Here is a 23,965-nt window from a genome sequence, read left to right as displayed (position 1 = left end):
TCACTGACGTCGGACATTGGAAGAGTCTTCAAAAAGTAAGCAAAGGTGACCAGATTCTTAATGTGGAATGTGAATGATGCGAGTGAATGAGTGAAACTGGAAGTGGTAATACAAACACTCCAGAGACAAAGACCAGATTTAAGGATGCTGCAGGAAAACCAACTAACAGGCAATGAGTGCCACTTTATTGGGAGGGAGACAAGCAGACAATTATATTCAGGAATCTCAGATGGCTCATGACGGGATCACGGTCTGAGTGAGAAAGGTAGGTAATACTGGAAAAGATAGGATCGTTAAAGTCTGTAATTTCCGATTGCCCACTTGGTGTTGAGGTGGCTTTAACTTGGTTACGAACAATATGTTTAACAGGACTACCACAAGAGGAGCTGAGAGAAGGGTGGTTAACAACAACCTAATACACTGCTCCTCTTTAGGAATCACAGGTGAGTGGAAATCCACTTATGGTAATAGCAAAGAATTGCAAAACACACAAGATGATGGACGGAATGTTGCACAATGGCAAACCTTCACCCCCAGTCACAGATCTGGGTTTAATCCATCGTTATTTTGCTCACCAAGCCACCCCAGTTCAGACATGGCCTTATGCAAATCAGTCTTGACCCTGTGCCTCATGGGAACAGTCCAGCCCGAACTGCCAAGCCATGTCTTTCCTGGACTGGAATCAAGCATCCTAGGACCAGTTTCTGGCTATCAGCCGTCTTCAGCCAGGATAGCTTGACTCCAGTGGCTTAGTGAGCAAGGGACCCACGTCTGGGCATACCCTTCCCACATAGGCTGAACAGCAAAACACACAAGATGATGGACGGAATGTTGCACAATGGTAAACCATCCTGGCTGAAGACGGCTGATAGCCAGAAACCGGTCCTAGGATGCTCGATTCCGGTCCAGGGAAGACATGGCTTAGCAGTTCGGTCTGGACTGTTCCCATGAGGCACAGGGTCAAGACTGATTTGCATATGGCCATGTCTGAACTGGGGTGGCTTAGTGAGCAAAATAACAATGGATTAAACCCAGATCTGTGACTGGGGTGAATGTTTTGCCATTGTGCAACATCCTGTCCATCATCTTGTGTGTTTTAATAGCAAAGAATTCTCTTTCAAATCCAGGGCACATAATTCATATTATAGGCTAGAATATATTTTGTGCTCTACATTAATCTCTTCAGATTCAGGGATGAAAAACAGTTGCCAAGGAAAGGTCAGATTAAATGTGCCTCACTGGAGGGGAGGAGATCGTCAACTGAAAGGCTCTTGAGGGAAGGTGGAGATTTGATATTTGGGAACTGAAAACCAGGGAGAACTCAATCATTTCTGAAATGTCACACAAATATACCTTTTCAGGAAACCCAAAACATATAGCTTCTGCAGTCATCCTGTAGAAGGCATACACATCTTATTTTATACGATATGCCATGTAAAAAATGGTATGGTAGAAAGGAACCAATCCCCCAAAAAACTGAACCTTGCAAGAGGAAGTACTACTGCCCTGGAGAGAGATCATTTAAAGAAGAAAACCCCAGAGGCATCAGCATATTTAGGACAAAATTGAAGAATAGTACAGCCTGGTGAAAAACAAGACCCGGGCATCCGCATGATATTATATTGGATAGGTAATAAAGCTGCAAATTGATTGCCTGGCTCAGCATATGAGAAGAAGAAACTAGAACGTTGAGAGATATTAGGGATGGCACAAGATAAAGCTTCACCTGTGACTTCAAAATTGTGCAGGTTTTTGCTGTGTATTATCCTAGATGTACCACCCAAGATCATTCTCTTATAGCAGAGAAATTGTGAATTTATAAAGGATATCTCCCTCCTAATGATGGAGCAGGAAGAAAGGAATTCTTTGATGGTAGAGGTGACAGAAGAGGTTGCCACAGTTATCAATAAATACCAGTCAGGTAAAAGCAAGTCCACACGGGTTCTGAGTGCAAATGATAATGGCTAACTTGAAGGTGAAGAACACGCTATAAATGTATGTTCTGGACTTAGAAGGGAGTGGGCTGCTCCCAACAGATTTGAGGACAGCAACTTTGGTGACTGAACATAAGCAGAGAAATTCTAGGGAACACAGGGCCTTGTAAGATCTCAAATTCATATTAAATGTGAGCACCAAGATCTTGACTGCACTCCTGGCTAACTGACACCTACATGAGATTAAGGGGCTAATCCGCCTGGACAAATTGAAATAAATGCAAGACAATCCACCGTAATGAACCACTAATGACTCCGTTATGCCAGTCTCTGAACCCACTGTGATTGAGTCCTTGGATGCTGAAAAGGTGTTCCTCGCCTTAATACAGCTGCATAAATTCAAGGTTCTGTAAAGGATGAACTATAGTCCTCGATATCTGGATTAGGTTGTTACAAAGGTATCCAATTCTAGGATCAATATGAATGGAGTACTATTGAATGCGTTTCACCCTTAGAAGGGAAAGTGTCTAGGGAGCCCTTGTACCTTTGTTGTCTGCCCTCTCCTTGGAGCAGCGAACCTTTTCATTCAAGTGAGACCAAGTGACGAGCGAGCTCTGTGATGGAAACAGAGATGACAGAATCTCAATTTTTTAAAGGGATATTTTCAGGTCTTGTGTCTTAGGGGATGCTGCGCAACATAGCTGGAGGCCATTGGCAAACTCAATAGGTCCCAAAGGCAAGATCTCCTGGCTTTGTCCATGCTTGTTTATATGTGGCTAACCCAGTGAACAGGACTAACAATCTACTCTACACATTTAGGAGCATGGCGTGAATTCTGAGATTATCAACAACTGCAAGTAGGTGCATCTCTCATTAAAACACTTAAGGATCTCAACCTCATTACCGTGGTCACTTCCATAATGTAAGACGTGCATTATACATCAGGAGATGGTGCTAAATAAACACAAAAGTAGTTTGCATGAATAAAAATTTGGTAGAATGCAGATACTTCAGGAACAACATAGGAAACTGATTGAAGCACCCTTTATTCCTTCCAGGGCCAAGTTTCCAAAAGTATTCTGGCCCGTAACATATAACATATCTCAAGACCAGGAGTACCAGGTTAAACAGAGTATTGTAGATATCATGACTAGACAAGCATTGAAAATGCAATAGGTCTCGCAATAGAAGAGTTTGACATTTTTCGTTTTGCATATGGATGAGTGGCGTTGCGTGGATGAGTGGCGTTGCGTGGGTGAGCGGCGTTGCGTGGGTGAGCGGCGTTGCGTGGGTGAGCGGCGTTGCGTGGGTGAGCGGCGTTGCGTGGGTGTGTGGCGTTGCGTGTGTGTGTGGCGTTGCGTGTGTGTGTGGCGTTGCGTGGGTGAGTGGCGTTGCGTGGGTGAGTGGCGTTGCGTGGGTGAGTGGCGTTGCGTGGGTGAGTGGCGTTGCGTGGGTGAGTGGCGTTGCGTGGGTGAGTGGCGTTGCGTGGGTGAGTGGCGTTGCGTGGGTGAGTGGCGTTGCGTGGGTGAGTGGCGTTGCGTGGGTGAGTGGCGTTGCGTGGGTGAGTGGCGTTGCGTGTGTGAGTGGCGTTGCGTGTGTGAGTGGCGTTGCGTGGGTGAGTGGCGTTGCGTGGGTGTGTGGCGTTGCGTGTGTGTGTGGCGTTGCGTGTGTGTGTGGCGTTGCGTGTGTGTGTGGCGTTGCGTGTGTGAGTGGCGTTGCGTGGGTGAGTGGCGTTGCGTGGGTGAGTGGCGTTGCGTGGGTGAGTGGCGTTGCGTGGGTGAGTGGCGTTGCGTGGGTGAGTGGCGTTGCGTGGGTGAGTGGCGTTGCGTGGGTGAGTGGCGTTGCGTGGGTGAGTGGCGTTGCGTGTGTGAGTGGCGTTGCGTGTGTGTGTGGCGTTGCGTGTGTGTGTGGCGTTGCGTGTGTGTGGCGTTGCGTGTGTGTGGCGTTGCGTGTGTGTGTGGCGTTGCGTGTGTGTGTGGCGTTGCGTGTGTGTGTGGCGTTGCGTGTGTGTGTGGCGTTGCGTGTGTGAGTGGCGTTGCGTGTGTGAGTGGCGTTGCGTGTGTGAGTGGCGTTGCGTGGCTGAGTGGCGTTGCGTGGCTGAGTGGCGTTGCGTGGCTGAGTGGCGTTGCGTGGCTGAGTGGCGTTGCGTGGCTGAGTGGCGTTGCGTGGCTGAGTGGCGTTGCGTGGCTGAGTGGCGTTGTGTGAGTGGCGTTGCATGTGTGAGTGGCGTTGCATGTGTGAGTGGCGTTGCATGTGTGAGTGGCGTTGCATGTGTGAGTGGCGTTGCATGTGTGAGTGGCGTTGCATGTGTGAGTGGCGTTGCATGTGTGTGTGGCGTTGCATGTGTGTGTGGCGTTGCATGTGTGTGTGGCGTTGCATGTGTGTGTGGCGTTGCGTGTGTGAGTGGCGTTGCGTGTGTGAGTGGCGTTGCGTGTGTGAGTGGCGTTGCGTGTGTGAGTGGCGTTGCGTGTGTGAGTGGCGTTGCGTGGGTGAGTGGCGTTGCGTGGGTGAGTGGCGTTGCGTGGGTGAGTGGCGTTGCGTGGGTGAGTGGCGTTGCGTGGGTGAGTGGCGTTGCGTGGGTGAGTGGCGTTGCATGGGTGAGTGGCGTTGCATGGGTGAGTGGCGTTGCGTGGGTGAGTGAATGGTTAGCTGTTGCTTATGCGACGTATAGCACTTAATACTAAAGTAGGCAGACCTTCTTAGCCTTTGTGAGAATAATAGCAAAATAAAAATAAAAACCAGATCAAGTCAAGGACGCAAACGGCACCATGCTATTGTTTATTTACTCAGATGATTTGCATAAAAATGTAACTTGTGAGCACGTTTCTCTAACTCTCCAATAATCCCATTACAACACTTTGTACAAATGAGATTGGGACTCATCCTTCCGAAGTCGAGAAAAATGTGCAACGCTGTGTTGAAGTTAATTTTTTTAATTAACAAAATGCAAATAATGTGGAGAGATTTCAAGTGATTCAGGAATGGGCGCCCTTGTAAAGAGAAAGTACGGCCGGCCTGGGCAGTGATAGGGGAGGAGGGAGGAGAAATGCGAGTCACGGCAGCAGCAGCCTTTGATGTGCCTGCCGGCCGGCCGTGAATAATTAGGGGGTGAGAAATGCGCTCGGAGGGCTGCCTTTGATGTGGTAATGCGAGGCAGGCAGGCAGGCGGCTGGTGGCATTGTGCACGCGCTTTTTAGGGCTTGCGCAAGCGCAATGACCTAAAAAGCACATGCACTTGAAGGAATCGCCAGTGGAATCGCCAGTGGATAAACACTGGATAAGCCCCTATAGAGCTTCGCCAGCTATGCGCTGAAGCGCATCAGCAGGCGAGCCCTAAAAAACCAGGCACTGTGAGTTTCCCATCAAGAGGTAAAAGTTCTAGGAGTTCCAGCATCGCACTCCCTCGTGCTTAAGATTATTCCTCAGTTATGTTCTGTACTTACTGTAGTGTGTTTATGTGAAATGTGTATGCAGAGTGGTGTGCAGTAGATTCGCTCGATGGCTTTCTATAGTGGTGAGGATGAGATCTGACACCACCAGAGTGTCTTCGTGAATCTTCACTGTGGAGCTCTCACACTTCTAGAAATGTGCGTATTCTCTCCACTTCCACGTCGACAGCAGGGTGATTTAGTCAAATATATTAAAAAAGGTAGAGATCGTCCACCTCAAATATTGCCTTCTTTTTCCATTCTTACAACTCACACTGCATCTTAAAAACGACAAACCCGTGAACTAAATGTTTCCGAATGCCAAAAGCATACATTTCCATCAACACAGAAACCCACCAACGTATAGCAGGTAAAGACGGGCAGCCTTTTAAGTAACTCTGGAAACATTAACTCAAAAGATGAGAAGGTAGTCTTAAATTCATGATTTTTCCTACTACAGCTTAATTCATTCTCATTTCCTGGTTCAGAGCTACAAACATACTCGCGTAAAACACAGTTCAACAACGCCGAACCTCACTAAACTATTACACATAACTACTACAGCACCCTTAACAAATATTTTTCACAGATTTTCTTAAAACGCTGATTGTAATACTAGATGCTGGCAGTGCTACGGGTAGTGTTGGCCAGTAGCCAATGTGTGCAGACATTGGGCAGGCCGGCTATGCCACAAGTTGTAAACGAAGGTGGCATGTGGGGAAGTGAACCCTCGGTAACCTCACCGCACCTACAAATGGAACATTTGTTTCTGCTACACTGTAGGAAGCTGTTTATATAAAAACATACTCTAAGTTGGTAAGAACACATTTCTATTAGCAACGCACTAAACATTTTAAAGGAACATTTTCATCGTATGCCAGAAACGCCTCGCTTTGCCATTAATGCAGCTAAGGCAACCCGAAATAGACAACTGAAATTGGATGTTGAAGATCCGTCCTCTCAAGGTGCAGCTTCAGAGAGAACTATATATTAGTCCAAAATTCGACAGTATGTTTTTGGTTTAGTAGTCTAATGAAGAAGAGCTACCCAGATGCGACCGCAAGTCAAGCATGCAGTCTGTGCCTACTCCATTTCAACATGGAGATGTTGCGTGTTGCATGACACAAATGCATTTCAGTAGGTATTAGAGTTTACATATAGAGTGCCTCTAATGAATAAGATTTGGAAGATGGATTCACTGTTACTTATCACCCTTAGCTAAAGGATATTTTGTTTTAAGAACCGACTCAACTAGGGATTCAAATTACAAGGCGTAAATGTATTTTTTCCATATGCCTTAGAAGATTAGATTTAACTGGAAGATTCAAATGGGGGGGGTGCTTTTGTCCTAATGCCCAGTGCAACATCGATTTGCATGATGAACAAAGATACCTCAAATATTTAGGCTACACTATAAAAATGTATCAATCATTGACAATTGCTTTCATCAAAGGTTTCTGCTTATAATATTATGGATGGAAAATGAACTGGTTGCTCCAATTACTATCACCGGGTGCGCTTAAACGAAACCCGCTCAGTCTAGTTCTGTGAAAGGCTATCTAAACAATAAAGGGGACGAGCATGCTCCAAAACCGAGCATAAGCTTAAAACCAGGACCAGCAGCATTACACAACGTGCACGTAAATTCTAGGGATGTACATCACGCCAGTAGCATTCAAAAGTCACTCTCTGGTGTTAATTGTAGAGCAGTAATATCAAGAAAGGACTAGCTTAGTTGTGTTGGCGAGACTCAGAGGGTACGTCTGTGGACAAACCATTTGGTTTGGTCATGAAGCCCTCACCCACCAACCTAGTTGGTGGCATGCTTCATCATCGGGCCCACCACAGTGACACCGAATGTGTCCCGGGTGTGCTGCGACTCCAGATTACTGAGGAGCTGGTATACTTACTGAGTGTGCTGTGATAAGTGGGTGTGAACGTGATGTTAAAAGCTATGCAGGTAGTCCCAGTTCCCGAGGGTATAAGGCTAATTTTAATATCTGGGCCCCTGCTAGCAGATAAAAAGGCAAGTGGACGTTGTGGAGTGAATTATGAGCTCCTACGTCCTATGTGGTCTACATGTTTCAGCCAGGCCTTTTGTTTACAACTGGCTTTCCTCAGGACCAATGAGTATGTGTTGGTGATAAAGTAAATAAACTATATTAAGTGGTTGGTGTGTGTTAAAAAGTGTCGCACTCGCTAAGGTGCTATACGTGTTAGAGGGGGATTCCCTCTGCTTTAACTTGCTATTTGCTGTTAAAGCCTCCTGGGTCACCTGGCAGGGAGAGAAGACCGGAATTTGCCGATCTGCGTGTTCCTGCGACCTATCGTCCTGCTCCGGTGTCCCGAGTGAGGGATACACCAACCACTTAATATAGTTTATTTACTTTATCACCTTATACCCTCGGGAACTGGGACTACCTGCATAGCTTTTAACATCACGTTCACACCCACTTATCACAGCACACTCAGTAAGTATACCAGCTCCTCAGTAATCTGGAGTCGCAGCACACCCGGGACACATTCGGTGTCACTGTGGTGGGCCCGATGATGAAGCATGCCACCAACTAGGTTGGTGGGTGAGGGCTTCATGACCAAACCAAATGGTTTGTCCACAGACGTACCCCTCTGAGTCTCGCCAACACAACTAAGCTAGTCCTTTCTTGATATTACTGCATATAAACCAGGGGATCCGGACTAGCTTATCTAGTCCTCTCTCTCCATTTTGATTTGCTGTTAATTGTAGAGCAACACCAACAAGATTATCAAGAAACATAACTTCCTTGGGGGACAAGCAGGATTTAAATTCTAGAACCTTTCCCACCCACCCCATCTTTCTCTACTCAAAACAGTGGTGTTGCCACTGATCAGCCGCCTTTGCTTCACCTTCGCACCTTTTCACATCTCACCACTCATACTTTTGAAACTGATCGAAACTCATTTCCCTCCATCTTCACATGGACAAACACTTCAGGTCCATTATCTGGATCTTTAAAACCAAGTGCTGACATTCCTTTTGAGTCAGTCTCCAAGTCTAGCCTCAAAAAACAGCCACAACATAATGTGTCTGCTTGTCTATTTTGCTTTTAAATAATCCTGCTCACATTTTTCATCATCTGCAGAACCCTCTACTGGCTTGCTCTCAATTCCACATCTGGTCTATTCAGCTTGTCATCACCTTCTCTACTTGCTGTGTTTTTGCTTAGCCCCAATCTCCAATCTTTTTCTTATTTATGTACTCCTCCTTGACACCAGGATGCTCGGCCAAAATTGTGTCTGCCCTGTTTTCAGCTTGCAGGCATGTTTTCCATAGTACATCGATGTTTAACAAATAAACACATTATTACAATTTATACATCCTAAGCAGCCAATCTCTATAGGCAAATACATTTAAAGGTTTGAGGAAAGCTTACTATCCAACCAACTCATCTCTGTGAGGAATTTACACCAGTTCCAATTTGTGCAAAATGCAGTTCCTTGAAATCTTTAGAAATGCTGGATTTAAACTTTGCCAAATTATTTTTATTTTACAGGTGATAGGTTAAGTGCCAACGAGAACGTCTGAGGAAAAACTTATCACATTTGGAAATGCCACAGGGGAAAACAGTAATTCATGGGAGAGGTGTGGCGCAGCGGCTAGGGCGACTGACGCTGGAATCTGGGGATCAGGGTTCGATCCCCGGCTCCGGCGGCAGGTTAGCCCAGCACCATGTGACTCTGGGCAATAGCTTGCTTAATCTTCCCGACGGCCCCCAGCGCCTAGAGACCCTTACGGGTGATTGTGCGCTTTACAAATGTGGATTATTATTATTATGGTCCAATATGCTAAACTGTTTCAGCCCACCCGTGTCACACATAGGTGAAATAATGTGGCATCTGCACACACAATTACCAGTTCCTGGTTAATTGAATCATGATCTGCCGAATGTTATGGTCCTGAGATGTCAGTTTCGAGAAAAGGGTCATGTGTGCTTAAATTCTGCATTCGTAAATGAAAACTTGACTTATCAGTGCTCCTAAGTGCGAAATATAATGGGATTTGGCTATGCAAACAGAGTGAAAACCCAGCGTGCTCAAGTCAGTGGGTATGGAGACACATTCACTTTCCTTAACTTTTAAACTTGCGCATGAACCATCCAAATGAAGGGGTGCAGTAAGTGATAACGTGCATACAATTATCAATTGGGGTTTGGGGAAGGAACATCTTTTAAAAAAAAAAATAGTTTTCTAATCTTTGTCGGACTTACAAACCCTAAATACAAGGTTAAAAAAATTACATTTTGAAGAAAATATACAGTGTTTTGTATTTTTCCTTTATTTAGAGTTGCCTAGCTTTGTTCACTGAGTTTATCGATATAGGTTGAATACAAAAAAAGAGATCGTTTCATTTTAAGCGGTGACAAGAGGGTCCCTGTCCAATAATATTTAATGATTGCTCTTGGAGGTTTAAAGTTTACATGAAATCTTACTGGGAAAAAACAACAGGAATGTCCTTAAAAGGTTACAATTGTATTGTGCACCCACGTTTGGCTTCTTTTAATTTCACATTTTGGGTCAATGGACTCTCAAGTATATGCTATCATAGTTTCTTGGCGGAAAGGTTATTGAGATGTATGGTTTGTCACTGCAGGATATGGGTTTTAATTGGGGACTCAGTAGGTGGCCAGTTTGTCCTGGGCTCCTGCCCCAGTAAGCCTTGTGATGGGTGCAAAGAAACTCGAGCTTCATTCTTGCACCTACTGGTAGCCTATGGAAAGCAGGTTGACCAGCTCCTATACCTGGGTCGAACTGGCAGAAGATTAGAGCACAGGGAAAGCTATCAAAGTGCCCAACAACACCTCCTTATTTCATGGATTTCGTTTCATGGATTTCGTTTTACATAACAAAACTAATTTCCATGTAAAGAAAAAAAAATGCGAGAAGAATAGACATTTCCCAAAAATATCCTAACAGCACAACAAAAGATTTATCATGATGCAGGACTGAGGAATAGAAGTTAGAGTGTGCAGTGTAACCTAGACTATGGGTGCAGGCCACTGTAGAATTGTATGGACAAATGTGCATTCTTCCTACATGCTGTACCCACTGTAAGGATGTTCTTTGTGTTTAAACATCCAGTTGTGGCTACAAAAGATATTGCAGCTCCATTTAGACGAAGAATTCATAGTGCCAAATTCCATTATATAGTGGGGCCCTTCTTATGAAGCGTACTTAGAAGACGGACTTCTGAAATGATTAATATAAATATATATACATACACACAATCTCTCAGAGGCTTTTAGCTAACCCTATTCGTTTACTGGTCTGTAGTGTCATTCCATTTTGTTTCAGACTACAACAACCTATACATGGGGCAATGATTCAGCCCATTTAAACTATTGGCTAAGCTCACTGTGAGTGATGGCACTATGCTCTTTTGCAAACAGCACATCCACAGGAAGAAGTTCCCGTTAGCACTAGAGACTGGTATGGCAAAGTGTTCTTTGTGAAGCCAAAATGTGTTGGCTTTAAGGAATTGTTTATATTGGCAAGGGCCCGTCTGATCCGCAAAAATAAGGTTGTACAAAAAATATGAAAAAATTAAACAAGCATTCACAAAGCCAAAAGGCTGGCAGCCAAAACCAGGCATAACGAGTTTGCCAATACTCGTTTTAGTTGGTTTGCAATGTCAGATGATGCAGCTATGGATTCTAGGATTTTCAATTCCACATGTAACAGATCCCCCGTATCATCACAGAGTGAGCTTTCAAAATATCCCTGAGTACATGGAGTCCTCTGCAGCTGACAAGCATTCAAGTCTACTCTAACTAATATTGATGTTGGTTATTAAAGAACATACTCTTTCACTTGCTCTAGTGCTCACCACCATTTCTGCAGATTACTAACATGCTTGAATACATTCTACATAAGTGTGCAGTGTAACCTAGACTATGGGTGCAGGCCACTGTAGAATTGGGCATGCTCACTTGCTCTCTATTGAAAACTGCTTAGAAGGTTTGGGTGCCTCTTATGTAGTTTTCTGCAGCTCAAAGACTGGATGGTTTTGAAAAAGATTTTTGGGGAAAAATGCAAGAATCCTCAAATGGCCATCTTCATTTTCTGAGTGTAGATGTTTAGCATACAATATTTTTAACTGTTGAGTCCGCATCCTGGACATACACAACATTTTACTTTAAGAAAAATGCTAAAAGTAACCCACTGTGTATATACACAACCCTGCATCTCACCTACTCACATCTGTTTCTTAATAAAAAATAAGGTATGGCTGGTTAGGAGAGTGGTGAAGACAACACATGACCATGAAGACATACCTTTGAGTAATAAAAATTTGTAGAATGCGGACAAGGTACAATATACATATCCTGGAGATGCATTTAGACAGATTGAATATCAATAAAAAAGGACTACAATCAACGTACTACAGAATCACATGTTTAGAATCATACAAGATAAAATGAAGGGCCTGATTTAGATCTAGGAGGATGTGTTACTCCGCCACAACGGTGACGGATATCACGTCCGCTGAAATATAAATCCCATCCAATAAAATGGGATTTGTATTTTGGCAGACAGGATATCCATCACCGTTGTAATGGAGTAACCTGTCCACCAAGATCTAAATCAGGCCCCAAGTCATTTAAAGGCTGAATTTTAACCAATAACATCAGTCTACAGGGCACATGAATTTGATCATTTAGGAATCCGCCTTTCAGACTTGAATAATGGCTGTTCTCAGATTAAAATACCGAACTTACTTTGTACCACAGATACCAATGGCAGTGGCATCATCACCGGTATTAGGGCGAGTGCCGCCCTGAACGGGGCAGAACTTTGGGATTATTATAGAGCAGACTTGTTAAAAAGCGAAAATACATTTGTCAAGTTCATGCTGGTTTTACCGAAGTGTTCCCCAACACTGCCAATTAGACTAGACCGTGTCCTAAAATCAATCTCCAATATTGCCATTTTTAAACCTATGGTTATTGGATACCGAAATGTGCTTTTAAACCTATGTCTTACTGGATAAGGAAATGGGCTACCAATGAGCATGAGCCAATTCGAAAAAAACACCGAGATAATTTGGTAAAGCCCTCATAATGGTAAAATAGATTTAAAGGCCAGATATTGGCAAAATGTTCTGGCTTCTGAGCGGAAGGTGCAAGTCTGAATAATGTGTTCTTTTCATTCAAATCAGAATTCCTGTTGGTAGATTTTCTGGGTCGGATCAAACCAGCCATAGCTCTTACTGCTAAATTCAGGTTGAGCTCCCGACCATCGGCCTCCTATGCTGAGAGATGATGTAATTGTGATCTTCGATCTCCTGGGTGTCGAGCCTGTAATCTTTGTACAGAGACTGAAGAACATTTACTGTTTTTCTGTAAAGCATACTGCATACTTGCCAACATTTTAGTAGAGAAAAGTTGGATATTAAATAAAATAATAATCAGGAGAATGTATTTACCCTATTGACTTCTATTGAAACAGAGGCAATTTCAGGTGGAGAGAGCCAAAATAAAGCCATTTTGGGCTTCAAAAATAAAAGTCTCCAGCCTCAATTGGGTCTATTGGCATGTTTGATACTGTAAACCTAGAACAAAGTGGACTGTGCCCCTTTGTAACCAGATTGGAGTGAGGGACTAACATAGTCCACTGAGTATTTATAAAACTGATCAGGATCCCAGAGTTACCGTTTCGCTCTAAGTTTCTGGAGGTTGCATGGCGAAATAGAAGGAAATATTTAGATTAATGTTATGTATCTTAAGAGTCTTTTAATATTGTATTTTACGGTTTTATCTTACATATAAATGTATTGAATGTATTAGGATTGTGTTTGTACCTGTTGATGGACCTTATGGATTGTGCAATAAATAGATGAAACTGGGCATTGCAGAGGTCTACATAATTTACAGCAGGAAACCTTGTCTTTCTGGAGACTGAAAAAACATGTGTAGTAAAAATAATAATGAATGACAATTTAGACCTCTTGACCAGGTCCATATTGTAATCTAAAATCAAATGTTTAAGTATCAAAAGCTACCTGGTCAACCGTACTGCACACAACAGACAAAACTATGTTGTTTCTTCGAGCATATGATTCCTAAGCTCTCCATGTCGCATTAGATCAAATGTTCTAGGTTTTGCCTTTCAGTTTAAAAACTACTGTAATCTCGTACTTAAACCACTTTGATTCAATTCATAATAAATCAAGAGATAAACCACCGGAATAGATTTGGGGACTGGATTCCCTACGGTTTACAAATAGAATTTCAAGACTGGAACATGGTGCCATAAAGTCATCTAGTAACTGTACTCAAGAACTCCAAAAACTCTTTGCACAGAAAGTAAGTATTGGAAGCAGCCTGCAGTGATGACAGCACATCTGTTCCAATCACGATCACAGTAAGTCTTTAAATCTAAGGCCAGCACACTACACGTTTCTAAGTGAGTTTCAGGCTAGCTTAACAGTATAACCTCTCTGTGTAGCAACAGAGGATAAAGGATTTAACCAGTGTACACAACAAGAAAATATCCAACTGTGTATCACATACAAACATTATACACTAGGTTAGTCATGTAAAATAATTATATATCTTATGCTCAATGGAGTGGACAAAATGCATACTTTGAAATCATACTACTGTGAATGTCTTACAGAAAGTACAATATGTATTAGTTGGGAGTACTGTAATTCAGTGCAAAGACACAGAAGGCAAAGAATGTGTAGAGTTTGTTGAGGTGAGTGAAAATTATTCAGATCTTCAGGCAGGGGAGAGGAAAGGAGTTAAATGTTGTTTAGTGGAGATTTCCACATTGAAGAATGCTGAGGGAGTACCAGAGACGGGTTGCAGTATTTGTTCCAAGTCTTCACTAGCTCGAAGCATGTGATCACAAGCATGACATTGTGGCAGTGAGCAAGTCTTTGTTAAAGTAAACTTCCAATAATGTATTTTTGTAGCAGAGAGTATTTTGGATAAGGCAAGGTCTGACCTTGCCTTGTACTTCCACAGGTCAAGAAACTCAGGAAAAAGTAGGGAAGTGAGCGAATGCAGTGGTGGCTCCTTTGTTAAGGTGGAAGAGCGTTGTCCAACACTGCTTCAAGAGCAGTGGGTGCCCCACTGCTTTAAGAGCAGTGCAAAGGAAAAATGAAATGGTATTGTAACGTTATCATTGTATTTTTAGTATTGAGCTTGCAGTTGCACTGCAACGAGGTTAGTTTGGGATGGGGCGGCGCTCCTGTGACCCAGAGGCAGGAGGAGTAGTTGCTACACCTTAAGTGTGCATGCATGACTGTTTAGCCGACCTTCTTGGGCCCGCCAAACTGTCACGCACACTTTGCATGTTCTCCTCCGGCTGTATTGCACAGCCTGTGTGGAGAACATGCACAGTCTCCCAGTCCCACTCTGAGCGCTGAAACACGGAGCTCAGACCAATCATAATGCTGGTGTAACGCAGCGTTGTAATTGGCTAGGGGAGTCTGGGAGCCTGTGTGCTTCCTGGTCCTGCGGCAGAGGAGAGGCGGCGGACTGCAGGTACGTTTCTTTTTTATTTATTTTTTTCAGGCAGCCACAAAATGGAAATGGTGAAACTGGCACGATATTACTTAATTCATCGGTGGGAGTTAAAAGGAGCTGGAAGCCACACATGTAGATACAAACTTTACATACGCCTCTAGGTGTTTCTGTTTTGTGTGGTTTCGAGCGGACATGGCACATCTTAGAAGAAAGTTACACATTAGGATTTGAAACACTGAGCTGCTACTAAGACGGATATGCAACACCCTGGGTCATGCATTAAAATTTGATAATTTTCATTTCAAAACATCTCACTGTAGGACGAAACTAGCTATATTCCCAGCTACATGTATTTATTATGCAAATCAAGCAAACAGGACGGTGGCCTCAGTCCAAAAGGGGGCTCAGCTTACTCGAATTTCAGTTGACTTTGTTAGAGGAAATTATTTTAAATGCATGCGGCTACTGAACCCCTGCCATGCTTGACCACAGAAAATATATTCCTTCTCGTTTTTGCTGTGAACATTTATTTACTTAAGCTAAACTCCAGCTCTTGAAAGACGACCATAAAGGAATCTTCGGTTCCCTGCTAACATTTCATGTGCTCTCTCTAAACACGGGCAAACAACATGTGCTCGCTGCATTAGGCGCCTCGCCAAGGCTTCACTATTAAATGAAATCATCTATGTATTTTCTGCGGAATCCTTTTTTTAACAACTTCCACCCCTGACAGAACTCGAGCTGGGAGAGAAACAAGGCTGTTTTTGTTTTTTGCCGAGCAACAATGTGAAGGCTGGTGTAGTATATGGCGCGCAAAACATCTTTCCATATGCTGGTTGGAAACACTAAAGAAACTTCATTGCGGTTTTTTACCTTGACCAGTGAATGGAGGCTTTTTTCACCAAACATGTCCCATAGGAAGGCCAGCTCCTCCTGGCTGTCCACATGTGGCTGCAGCTGAGCCGGCAGCGTGGCCAGCATCTCGTACAGACCTGCAAAGTGAACAGAAACATGGAATGAAACCCGTGTGCCCGCGGATTTATTTATCACAGCACTTCAATGTAAATTGCCAGCCCGGAGCATGCCATTTCATCTGCAGGGGGAGGGGGTAGCTTTATGGACAAATATTTGCTTTGAAAACAGGGAACCGCTTTCAAAGTCCCAGGTACTAAACGCGCGCCGATCTGTCAAGGTTGTCAGACGTCCGTGTCTACACGCGCTATATTTTTACAAGCTCAGACTCAATATTTCAAGGAGAATTTTACAGGGATAAAAGCTAGCAAACATTCCTCTATTAATGGATATTCCGTTTCAAAGCTAATAGAAGCCAATGAGTGAAATCACCGGTATTGGAAAAATGTCCTTTCATAGATGACAACAAAGTTAGGGTGTTTCTTCAGAGAAGGATAGAATTCCCCGCCAAATATTTCACTTTAATTTGACCAGTGTAATCTACAATCATAGGCGCTTCACCTAATTAAAAATCGATACCAACAAAGATGTGGCCGATTTTGAAATGGGGAGGGGGGTGCATTTCAATAAAATATTTTTTTTTACCATTTGTAAAGATGGAGTCAGCTAAAAAACAAAATACAAAATGTTGCGATGGGAAGGAAGTGAAAACTGGAGGTAGTCAAAAGCAAAACTATGAGGCTAAAAAAGAAAATGTTTCTAAGCGAGTTAGCGGTGTTAAAATGTGAGCACTGACCCCCGTTGTTTGTGGTGCGCCTTCCTCGCAGTTTGGCTGGGCCAGACAGGGGCGCACTGTTCCACAGTAGCCCGGGGCATAAACTATCTGTCAGGCGCACACAAACTATCGAGTGGCCGTCCAAAAATGTAGCAAGAGTGCATGCACGAGCCCTCTTTAGGGAGGTAACCTGGCAGGAGTCGATATCAATTCATAGCACATGTTTCATTTTCCAGTGGGATTACTGGGGGTAAAAAGGACAAAATGCCTTTTTCTGCTGTCTGCTGTCTACCAAAACACCAGTCCCCTGCGGGATCACTACACACGGGCCCGCTATTATTTTTAGTTTGAATAACTGCTGCTGTTCATCACCGGGACAGATTTACACGACATTTAAGTATTGAAGCATACGAGTTTGGTGAAATACAGGCTGTTCACCAGTATCATTTGTATTGTCAAATTTAAACACCAGTGTGCATGCTTGATTCATCGAATGGGTTTTAATCTTCTGAAACATTAAATGTGCCTTAAATTACACATTTGGGAATTATTCCTTTTCGTTGTTTGAATATTTATACTTTTTCATCGAAAGTGAAATCTCCCTAATTAAATTATTTCCAGAAATGTTCCAAGTGGTTAGAATGGTATGGCATTTTAAATCTGCTGTTTTTCATCAAAATAGAAGTGCTACTGCTATTTAATATGAATGTGCGCGTCCTATGGAAAGTCTGATGCCATGTATTATATGAACACACTATTTGGTGTGGAAATTCAACTGTAAGGCTAGCAGAAATTTTGTTTTATCCCAGATATTGGAAAAACAGAAGTGCTTACCTGAAATGCTTAATCTCTTTAATTATAAAAGCTGAAAGTCAATGCACATGGAATGGGGGAATGGCTTATGGAAAAACACGTCCATAAACAAAAGCATCCAGTTCAAAATTCTATTTTTGTTTTAGTGGGCTTTTGGGTGCAGAAATGATTATACTTCGCAGCAATTATTCGAAATGCCAGCTCGGTTGACCGGCCGTTGTAGAGCAAGAAGCAGATACTGCACTAAAAGATCAAAACAAATAAACAAAGGATTGGCTAGAAGTCTTTTTTAGCTTAGCCAAAGTTATTTTTTGCCAGGGATTTTGCAAAGCTTTATTGTTGAGGAAACTGCTGGGCAGCCAATCACTCAAAAACAAACATTGGCTAAATGTACAAATATTTTTTGTTTAAAAAAACACACAATGTAGGGGCGTGGCTTGGAGGGCGTCGATGGCGGTCGCAGCTTAGAGGAGCTCCCGCCGGCCCATACGTTATCCGACTGTTATCCTGGCCCCCGAGCCCCGCAAACTACCCTACCTGTGCTGGCAGTGTTCCGGGTGGCACCGAGACCTGTCCGGTGTGCCGCCCCGCTTCTTCAGCTGCTCCGGCGACCCGCACTTGCTGGCGACGAGGTGCGGCCTACTGCCCACGAGTAGAGCCGGGGCCTCGATTTTCGCGACCCGAGACCGTCGGCCGGCGGTTGAGCCGGTCGGGAGACCCCTCACCCAGCAGCATCGGCACCGGAACCCGCGGGGACCACTGAGAGTGCCTGAATCATCGGAGGCTACCCCTGGGGTGTTCCTGGGACGGTGTGGGGACGCCGCGGCCTGTGTGGACCCCGGGAGACCGGGGCCTCGAGTTTTGCGACCCCGGGCCGGTCCGTGTCTGTGCGACCGGGTGTCGCGGAAGTTGGCTCCTGGGGTCAGTGCGGCACCTGTTGTGAGCGGTGACCGCTGTCATCATCCAGGGGGACCCTGAAGGACTGGGTCGCGGATCGCCCCCTACTGCCCGGTGGCCTTGCAATCTCCTCGTGACGTGCGCTCTGAGGCGCGACTCCCCGGGCCTGTTCCCAGGATTGATTGGGGCCGGTGGGACGACGGAGGGAGTCCCCGCTGGATCCTGCCTCGGATACTGGGGCGCTGGAGTGTCCTTGCTGCCTGCCTGGCCCTGGAGACGCCGGGGCCTCGAGTTTGGTGGGCCTTAGCCGGATGGTGCTTTCCCTGGCTCCTGGACCGAGAGGTGGGCTCAGAGCAGTTAAAGTCCTAGCGATTTGCACGCCACGTCGGTCTTGGTTGGCCAGAGCTGGTGGTACCTGGAGGGACAAGCCTGCTGCCCGGATGGTGCGTGGAGGTCTCCTACGGATAGCCCGAGACGAACTGTGAGTGCCCCCCCCCCCCCTCCTCTGCATTAGCCGCTGCTTTGTGACTCGGGTGGGCTGTGGAGTGGCCGGGCGGTCGACGGGGCTGGACGTCCCCGATTCCTGGAACCTTCCTCTGCGCGTCCCGGCTCATAGGTCCGGGGTAGGGTCCAGTCTGCGATCCTGGAAGCCCTTCCCTAGTGCCGTGACTATCCTGCCAGGCATTCCCGCTGGGGCTTGCTGCCTGGAGCTGGGCTGCGGTGTTGGCGTGCTGGGGGTGCTCACTGGAGACGGCGTTTGTACCCCGACGGAGTTTCCCTGGCCCCCCTGAGTGGCCGTACCTGTTGAGTTGCTGTCGACGAGGGGCCCCCCACTGGGGCAGTGTGGCCATTTTCCTTGCCGCTAACCATGACGAGAGGAGGGGGCGGCACTGGGTCCACCAAGCAAGGGACGATTGATAAATTCACGGGGCCCAGTGGAGGATCCGGGGCCTCCGGTGGTGGCCAGAACGCGGGCCCTGATGGCCGCCATTACGCAGTCCAGAGACATGCTTGATGCCAAGATTGGGGCCGTCGGCGCCGATGTCATGCTGCTGCGTCAAGATCTCCGCAATGCTGTGGCCCGCATCACCGAAACCGAGACTCGGATTACTGGAGTGGAGGACGATGTGGTGGCCCTGAAAAAGAAGGTGGAGGACATGGCCAGGATCCAAAAAGGGCTGCTGGACCGAGAGGTGGGCTCAGAGCAGTTAAAGTCCTAGCGATTTGCACGCCACGTCGGTCTTGGTTGGCCAGAGCTGGTGGTACCTGGAGGGACAAGCCTGCTGCCCGGATGGTGCGTGGAGGTCTCCTACGGATAGCCCGAGACGAACTGTGAGTGCCCCCCCCCCCCCTCCTCTGCATTAGCCGCTGCTTTGTGACTCGGGTGGGGTGTGGAGTGGCCGGGCGGTCGACGGGGCTGGACGTCCCCGATTCCTGGAACCTTCCTCTGCGCGTCCCGGCTCATAGGTCCGGGGTAGGGTCCAGTCTGCGATCCTGGAAGCCCTTCCCTAGTGCCGTGACTATCCTGCCAGGCATTCCCGCTGGGGCTTGCTGCCTGGAGCTGGGCTGCGGTGTTGGCGTGCTGGGGGTGCTCACTGGAGACGGCGTTTGTACCCCGACGGAGTTTCCCTGGCCCCCCTGAGTGGCCGTACCTGTTGAGTTGCTGTCGACGAGGGGCCCCCCACTGGGGCAGTGTGGCCATTTTCCTTGCCGCTAACCATGACGAGAGGAGGGGGCGGCACTGGGTCCACCAAGCAAGGGACGATTGATAAATTCACGGGGCCCAGTGGAGGATCCGGGGCCTCCGGTGGTGGCCAGAACGCGGGCCCTGATGGCCGCCATTACGCAGTCCAGAGACATGCTTGATGCCAAGATTGGGGCCGTCGGCGCCGATGTCATGCTGCTGCGTCAAGATCTCCGCAATGCTGTGGCCCGCATCACCGAAACCGAGACTCGGATTACTGGAGTGGAGGACGATGTGGTGGCCCTGAAAAAGAAGGTGGAGGACATGGCCAGGATCCAAAAAGGGCTGGCGCTCCGTGTCGAGGATGCGGAGGGGAGGGCGCGAAGGAATAATCTGCGCTTTGTGGGCTTTCCGGAGGATTGTGAGAAGGGGTCCATGGATTCATTCTTGGCGCACTGGTTGGAGAGCTGGCTTCCCCCGGACGCTTTATCGCGCTGCTTTGTGGTGGAGCGTGCCCATAGAGCCTTGGCGCAGAAACCACCGGCGGGGGAGCGACCGCGTCCGGTCATCGCTAAGATCCTCAATTTTCATGACCGGGATGTGATCCTTAGGGAAGCAAGGGCGAAGGAGGACTTGTCGTTTGAGGGTCACAGGATAATGATCTTTCCGGACTATACCAGGCTGGTGCAGCAGCAGCGCCGATCCTTCCAGGATGCGAAAGCCAAGTTACGTGGACTGAAAATTCAGTATTCGTTGTTGTACCCTGCACGTCTGCGTGTTGTGTTTCATTCCAAGACCCACTTCTTTGACACCCCGGAGGCGGTTTTTCAATGGACAGATGAGACTGTCAGGATCCGTCCGAATGCCCAGCCGGGCCTGAACTCCGGAGCATCGCGTGGGTCGTCGCCGGAGAGGGGCGACTCTTCCAACGGGAGCAAGAGACGCCGGAAGTCCAGATCGCGACGACGCTCCCGATCCGGGGGTGACCTACTGGATGGTGCACAGTCAGATACTGCTCAGTCTGGGACTGGGACCTGAGGGGCGTAAGGCCCTCTCCTATCTCCTGCATGTCCTTCGTTTCTAGCCTGGGCTGGTGGCCATAGGGGTGACACTATTGATTGATGGGCTGGTGTGTGGTGTGGGGTGGTCTGGGTCGTGGCTGGTCCCACAGGGGATGGGCGTGATGTTTATAGTAGCTCTGTCCCGCTGCGCTTAAGCGGTGGGCCACATGTGAGTAATGGGGTTCGGGGTGCTGACCCATGGGCGGCCCATTCCTCCCATGTTCGAGGGGGGCCCAAAGGGGAGGTACTGTTAGTTGGGGAGTGTGGGGGGATCCATTGGCCTGGGGGACCTTGGGCGCTCTGTTTTGGGCCCGGGGCTCTTTATGCCGCGACAGGTACTTCACTGTTTCATGAGGTATAGGGGTGGGGGAGGGGGGATAGGCGGGGGTTTGGTAGTTGAGGATGTTGTGTGGGTGTTCGGGTGGGGGGGGGTGCAGGGTGGTTGGATAGGGATGCACGTGATTTTTGCTGCTGTGGTTTTTGTACTACTGGGTGCTTGGGCTGGGTCCGGGGGTTTCCAGATGCTCTCCCACCGAGACTATGGGTGATTCTCCAGGGGCGGCGCCTGTTAGTGGCTCCATGAGGATTCTTAGCTGGAATGTCAGGGGCATGCTGGACAAAATTAAAAGGGGGGCAGTGCTGCGCTGGGGTAAGAGGGACTCGGCAGATGTCATGTTGCTGCAAGAAACACATATGTTAGGAACGAAGGTGCTGAGTCTACAACGTTTTGGTTATACCCAGGTGTTCCATGCAGGTTTTACCAGGGGGTCGAGAGGGGCGGCTGTCCTCATCCATCGACGCTTATCTTATGTTCACGAGCGCCATTGGCTTGATCCCCAGGGTCGGTTTGTGTTTGTCAAGGGCATGATTGGTGTGGAACCTGTGGTGTTCGGCAGTGTGTATGCTCCCCCTCCCCTGCAGTGGTCTCTAGCGGAGCGCCTGTTTGAATTGTGGGCCGATATTCCGGACTGCCTAGCTGTCATAGGGGGTGACTGGAATGATGTGATGGATGTGAATCTAGACAGGCAGAGACTGCAAGTGGCCGCGGGGGCGCCTGCCCCTACTCGTCTGAGAGCTATGAGTGATGGGCTCGGTTGGGTGGATGCATGGCGACATCTGCATGCCAGGGCGCGTGAGTACACGTTTGTGTCGGCGGTGCATGGCTCCTTTTCCCGGTTAGACTGTGTGTTTGTATCCGGGGCCTTCCTCGATAGGGTGCAGCAGGCCGTGATCCAGCCCCGTGGATTGTCAGATCATTCCCCGGTCGCAGTGCGGATTGCACTATGTAAACCCCGTCAGCCGTTCCGTTGGCGGATGTCTTCGTGGCATCTCCAACGGGCGGAATATACGACCCACTTGCGCGGTGCGATAGCCCGATATTGGCGGGAGAATTTGACCGAAGGCATGGACAGTGTGACGGTCTGGGAGGCCATGAAACCCACGCTACGGGGCGTAGACATCGCCTGGTGTGCTGCCGCCCGTCGGGGGCGTCGGGAGGCCACTGTGGCGGCTGCGGCCGCGGTGAGAACTTTGGAGGGGCAGTGTGGTGACAATGCAGGGGATGTGGCGCTTAGGCTACTTCTCCAGGCGCAGCGTTCCTATGCTTCGATCCTGCTGGACGAGGCTCGTCAGGCCTGGCTGGCCACGCGCAGTAGGGTGTATCAGTGGGGTGACAAATCGTGCACCATGCTCCACCGCCTGTGTCAGCGAACTCTACAGCCGATCTCTCTGCCGGGCCTTACGGACAGGGAGGGGATTGCTATGACGGACCCTGCTGCGCTTGCGGCGAGTTTTGCCGACTATTATAGGGTACAATACGCTTCGCGTGATTGTCTCCCACCGGAGGCGATTGACAAATTCATAGCTGACCTACCCCCCCGGGCGTTATCGGATGAGGCCAGGACAGCCCTTGACCTTCCCCTGTCGGCGGAGGAACTGGGCGATGCGCTGGGACAGCTTAACACAGGCAAGGCGCCGGGACCGAGTGGCTTCCCTAGCGAATTTTACAAGAAATTTCATTTGCAGCTGGGACCGCACTATCGGAAGGCTTTGGAGGCGGCGCGAGAGGGTGGTTGCTTGCCGGTCGACTGGCGTCAGGCTGAAATAGTGGTGTTCCTGAAACCGGGTAGGCCCCCTGACAGGCACGAGTCGTATCGCCCGATTTCTCTTATTAATTTTGAGGCCAAATTATTGGCTAAGGCGTTGGCAAATCGCCTTCTCCCGTATGTGACGGATCTGGTCCACCCGGATCAGGCGGGATTTATGCCGGGCAGGGCGACAAGGCACAACATCAGACGGGCGCAGGTGGCGGTTAGTGCGATGGGGGCGACTGGGGAGCGGGCGGCGCTCTTACTGGCGGACATCGACAGAGCGTTTGATTCTGTCAGTTGGACATACCTCTTTGCTCTGTTGCCGCGCCTCAACTTAGGCCCAGTTTTTGTCTCGTACGTCCGACTGCTGTACACCGACATCACAGCCTCGGTGCGTGTCTCGGGCGCCATTTCGGAGAAATTCCCGATTGCTAGGGGGACCCGGCAGGGGTGCCCCCTGTCCCCGTATCTCTTTGCGCTAGCCATGGAGCCGCTGGCGGCCTGGGTGCGCATTGATGCACAGCTTCGTGGCTTTGTGTGGAGTGCGAGCCTCACGGACAGAATCGCACTGTATGCGGATGATGTTCTTTTCTTTTTGACAGACCTGGATCGTTCAGGACCGCGTATTTTGGAGATAATGCGTGTGTTTGGGGAAGTCTCGGGACTATACCTTAACCCACGCAAATCGACCCTCTGGTTGTTGGGGGGCCGGCGCGAGGTGTCTCCTTGGGCAGTGGATCTGCAGGTGGCGGTTGGTGGCCTGAAGTATCTCGGAGTCTTCCTGTCGGAGTCTGCCGCTGTTGCCTGGGAGCGTAACATACAACCGGTGTGGGACAGGGTTCAATCCGACGTTAAGACA

General features: G+C 47.8%; 1 protein-coding gene across 1 annotated transcript in view; it reads right to left on the bottom strand.

Moving 5' to 3' along the window:
* The window catches only part of MPP7 (MAGUK p55 scaffold protein 7), a 1,171,941-nt gene that overhangs the window by 780,812 nt on the left and 367,164 nt on the right, over positions 1-23,965 (bottom strand). The window contains exon 4 of the mRNA XM_078663396.1: positions 15,748-15,866. Within this exon, the coding sequence (XP_078519522.1) occupies positions 15,748-15,866 (119 nt within the window). The remainder of the gene's footprint in view (positions 1-15,747; positions 15,867-23,965) is intronic.

The sequence above is a fragment of the Lissotriton helveticus genome, chromosome 10, assembly GCF_964261635.1.
Source record: "Lissotriton helveticus chromosome 10, aLisHel1.1, whole genome shotgun sequence".
In the NCBI taxonomy this organism is placed as follows: domain Eukaryota; kingdom Metazoa; phylum Chordata; class Amphibia; order Caudata; family Salamandridae; genus Lissotriton; species Lissotriton helveticus.
The sequence above is the reverse complement of the archived record's forward strand: the minus strand, read 5'-3'. Positions and strand labels throughout refer to the sequence as shown.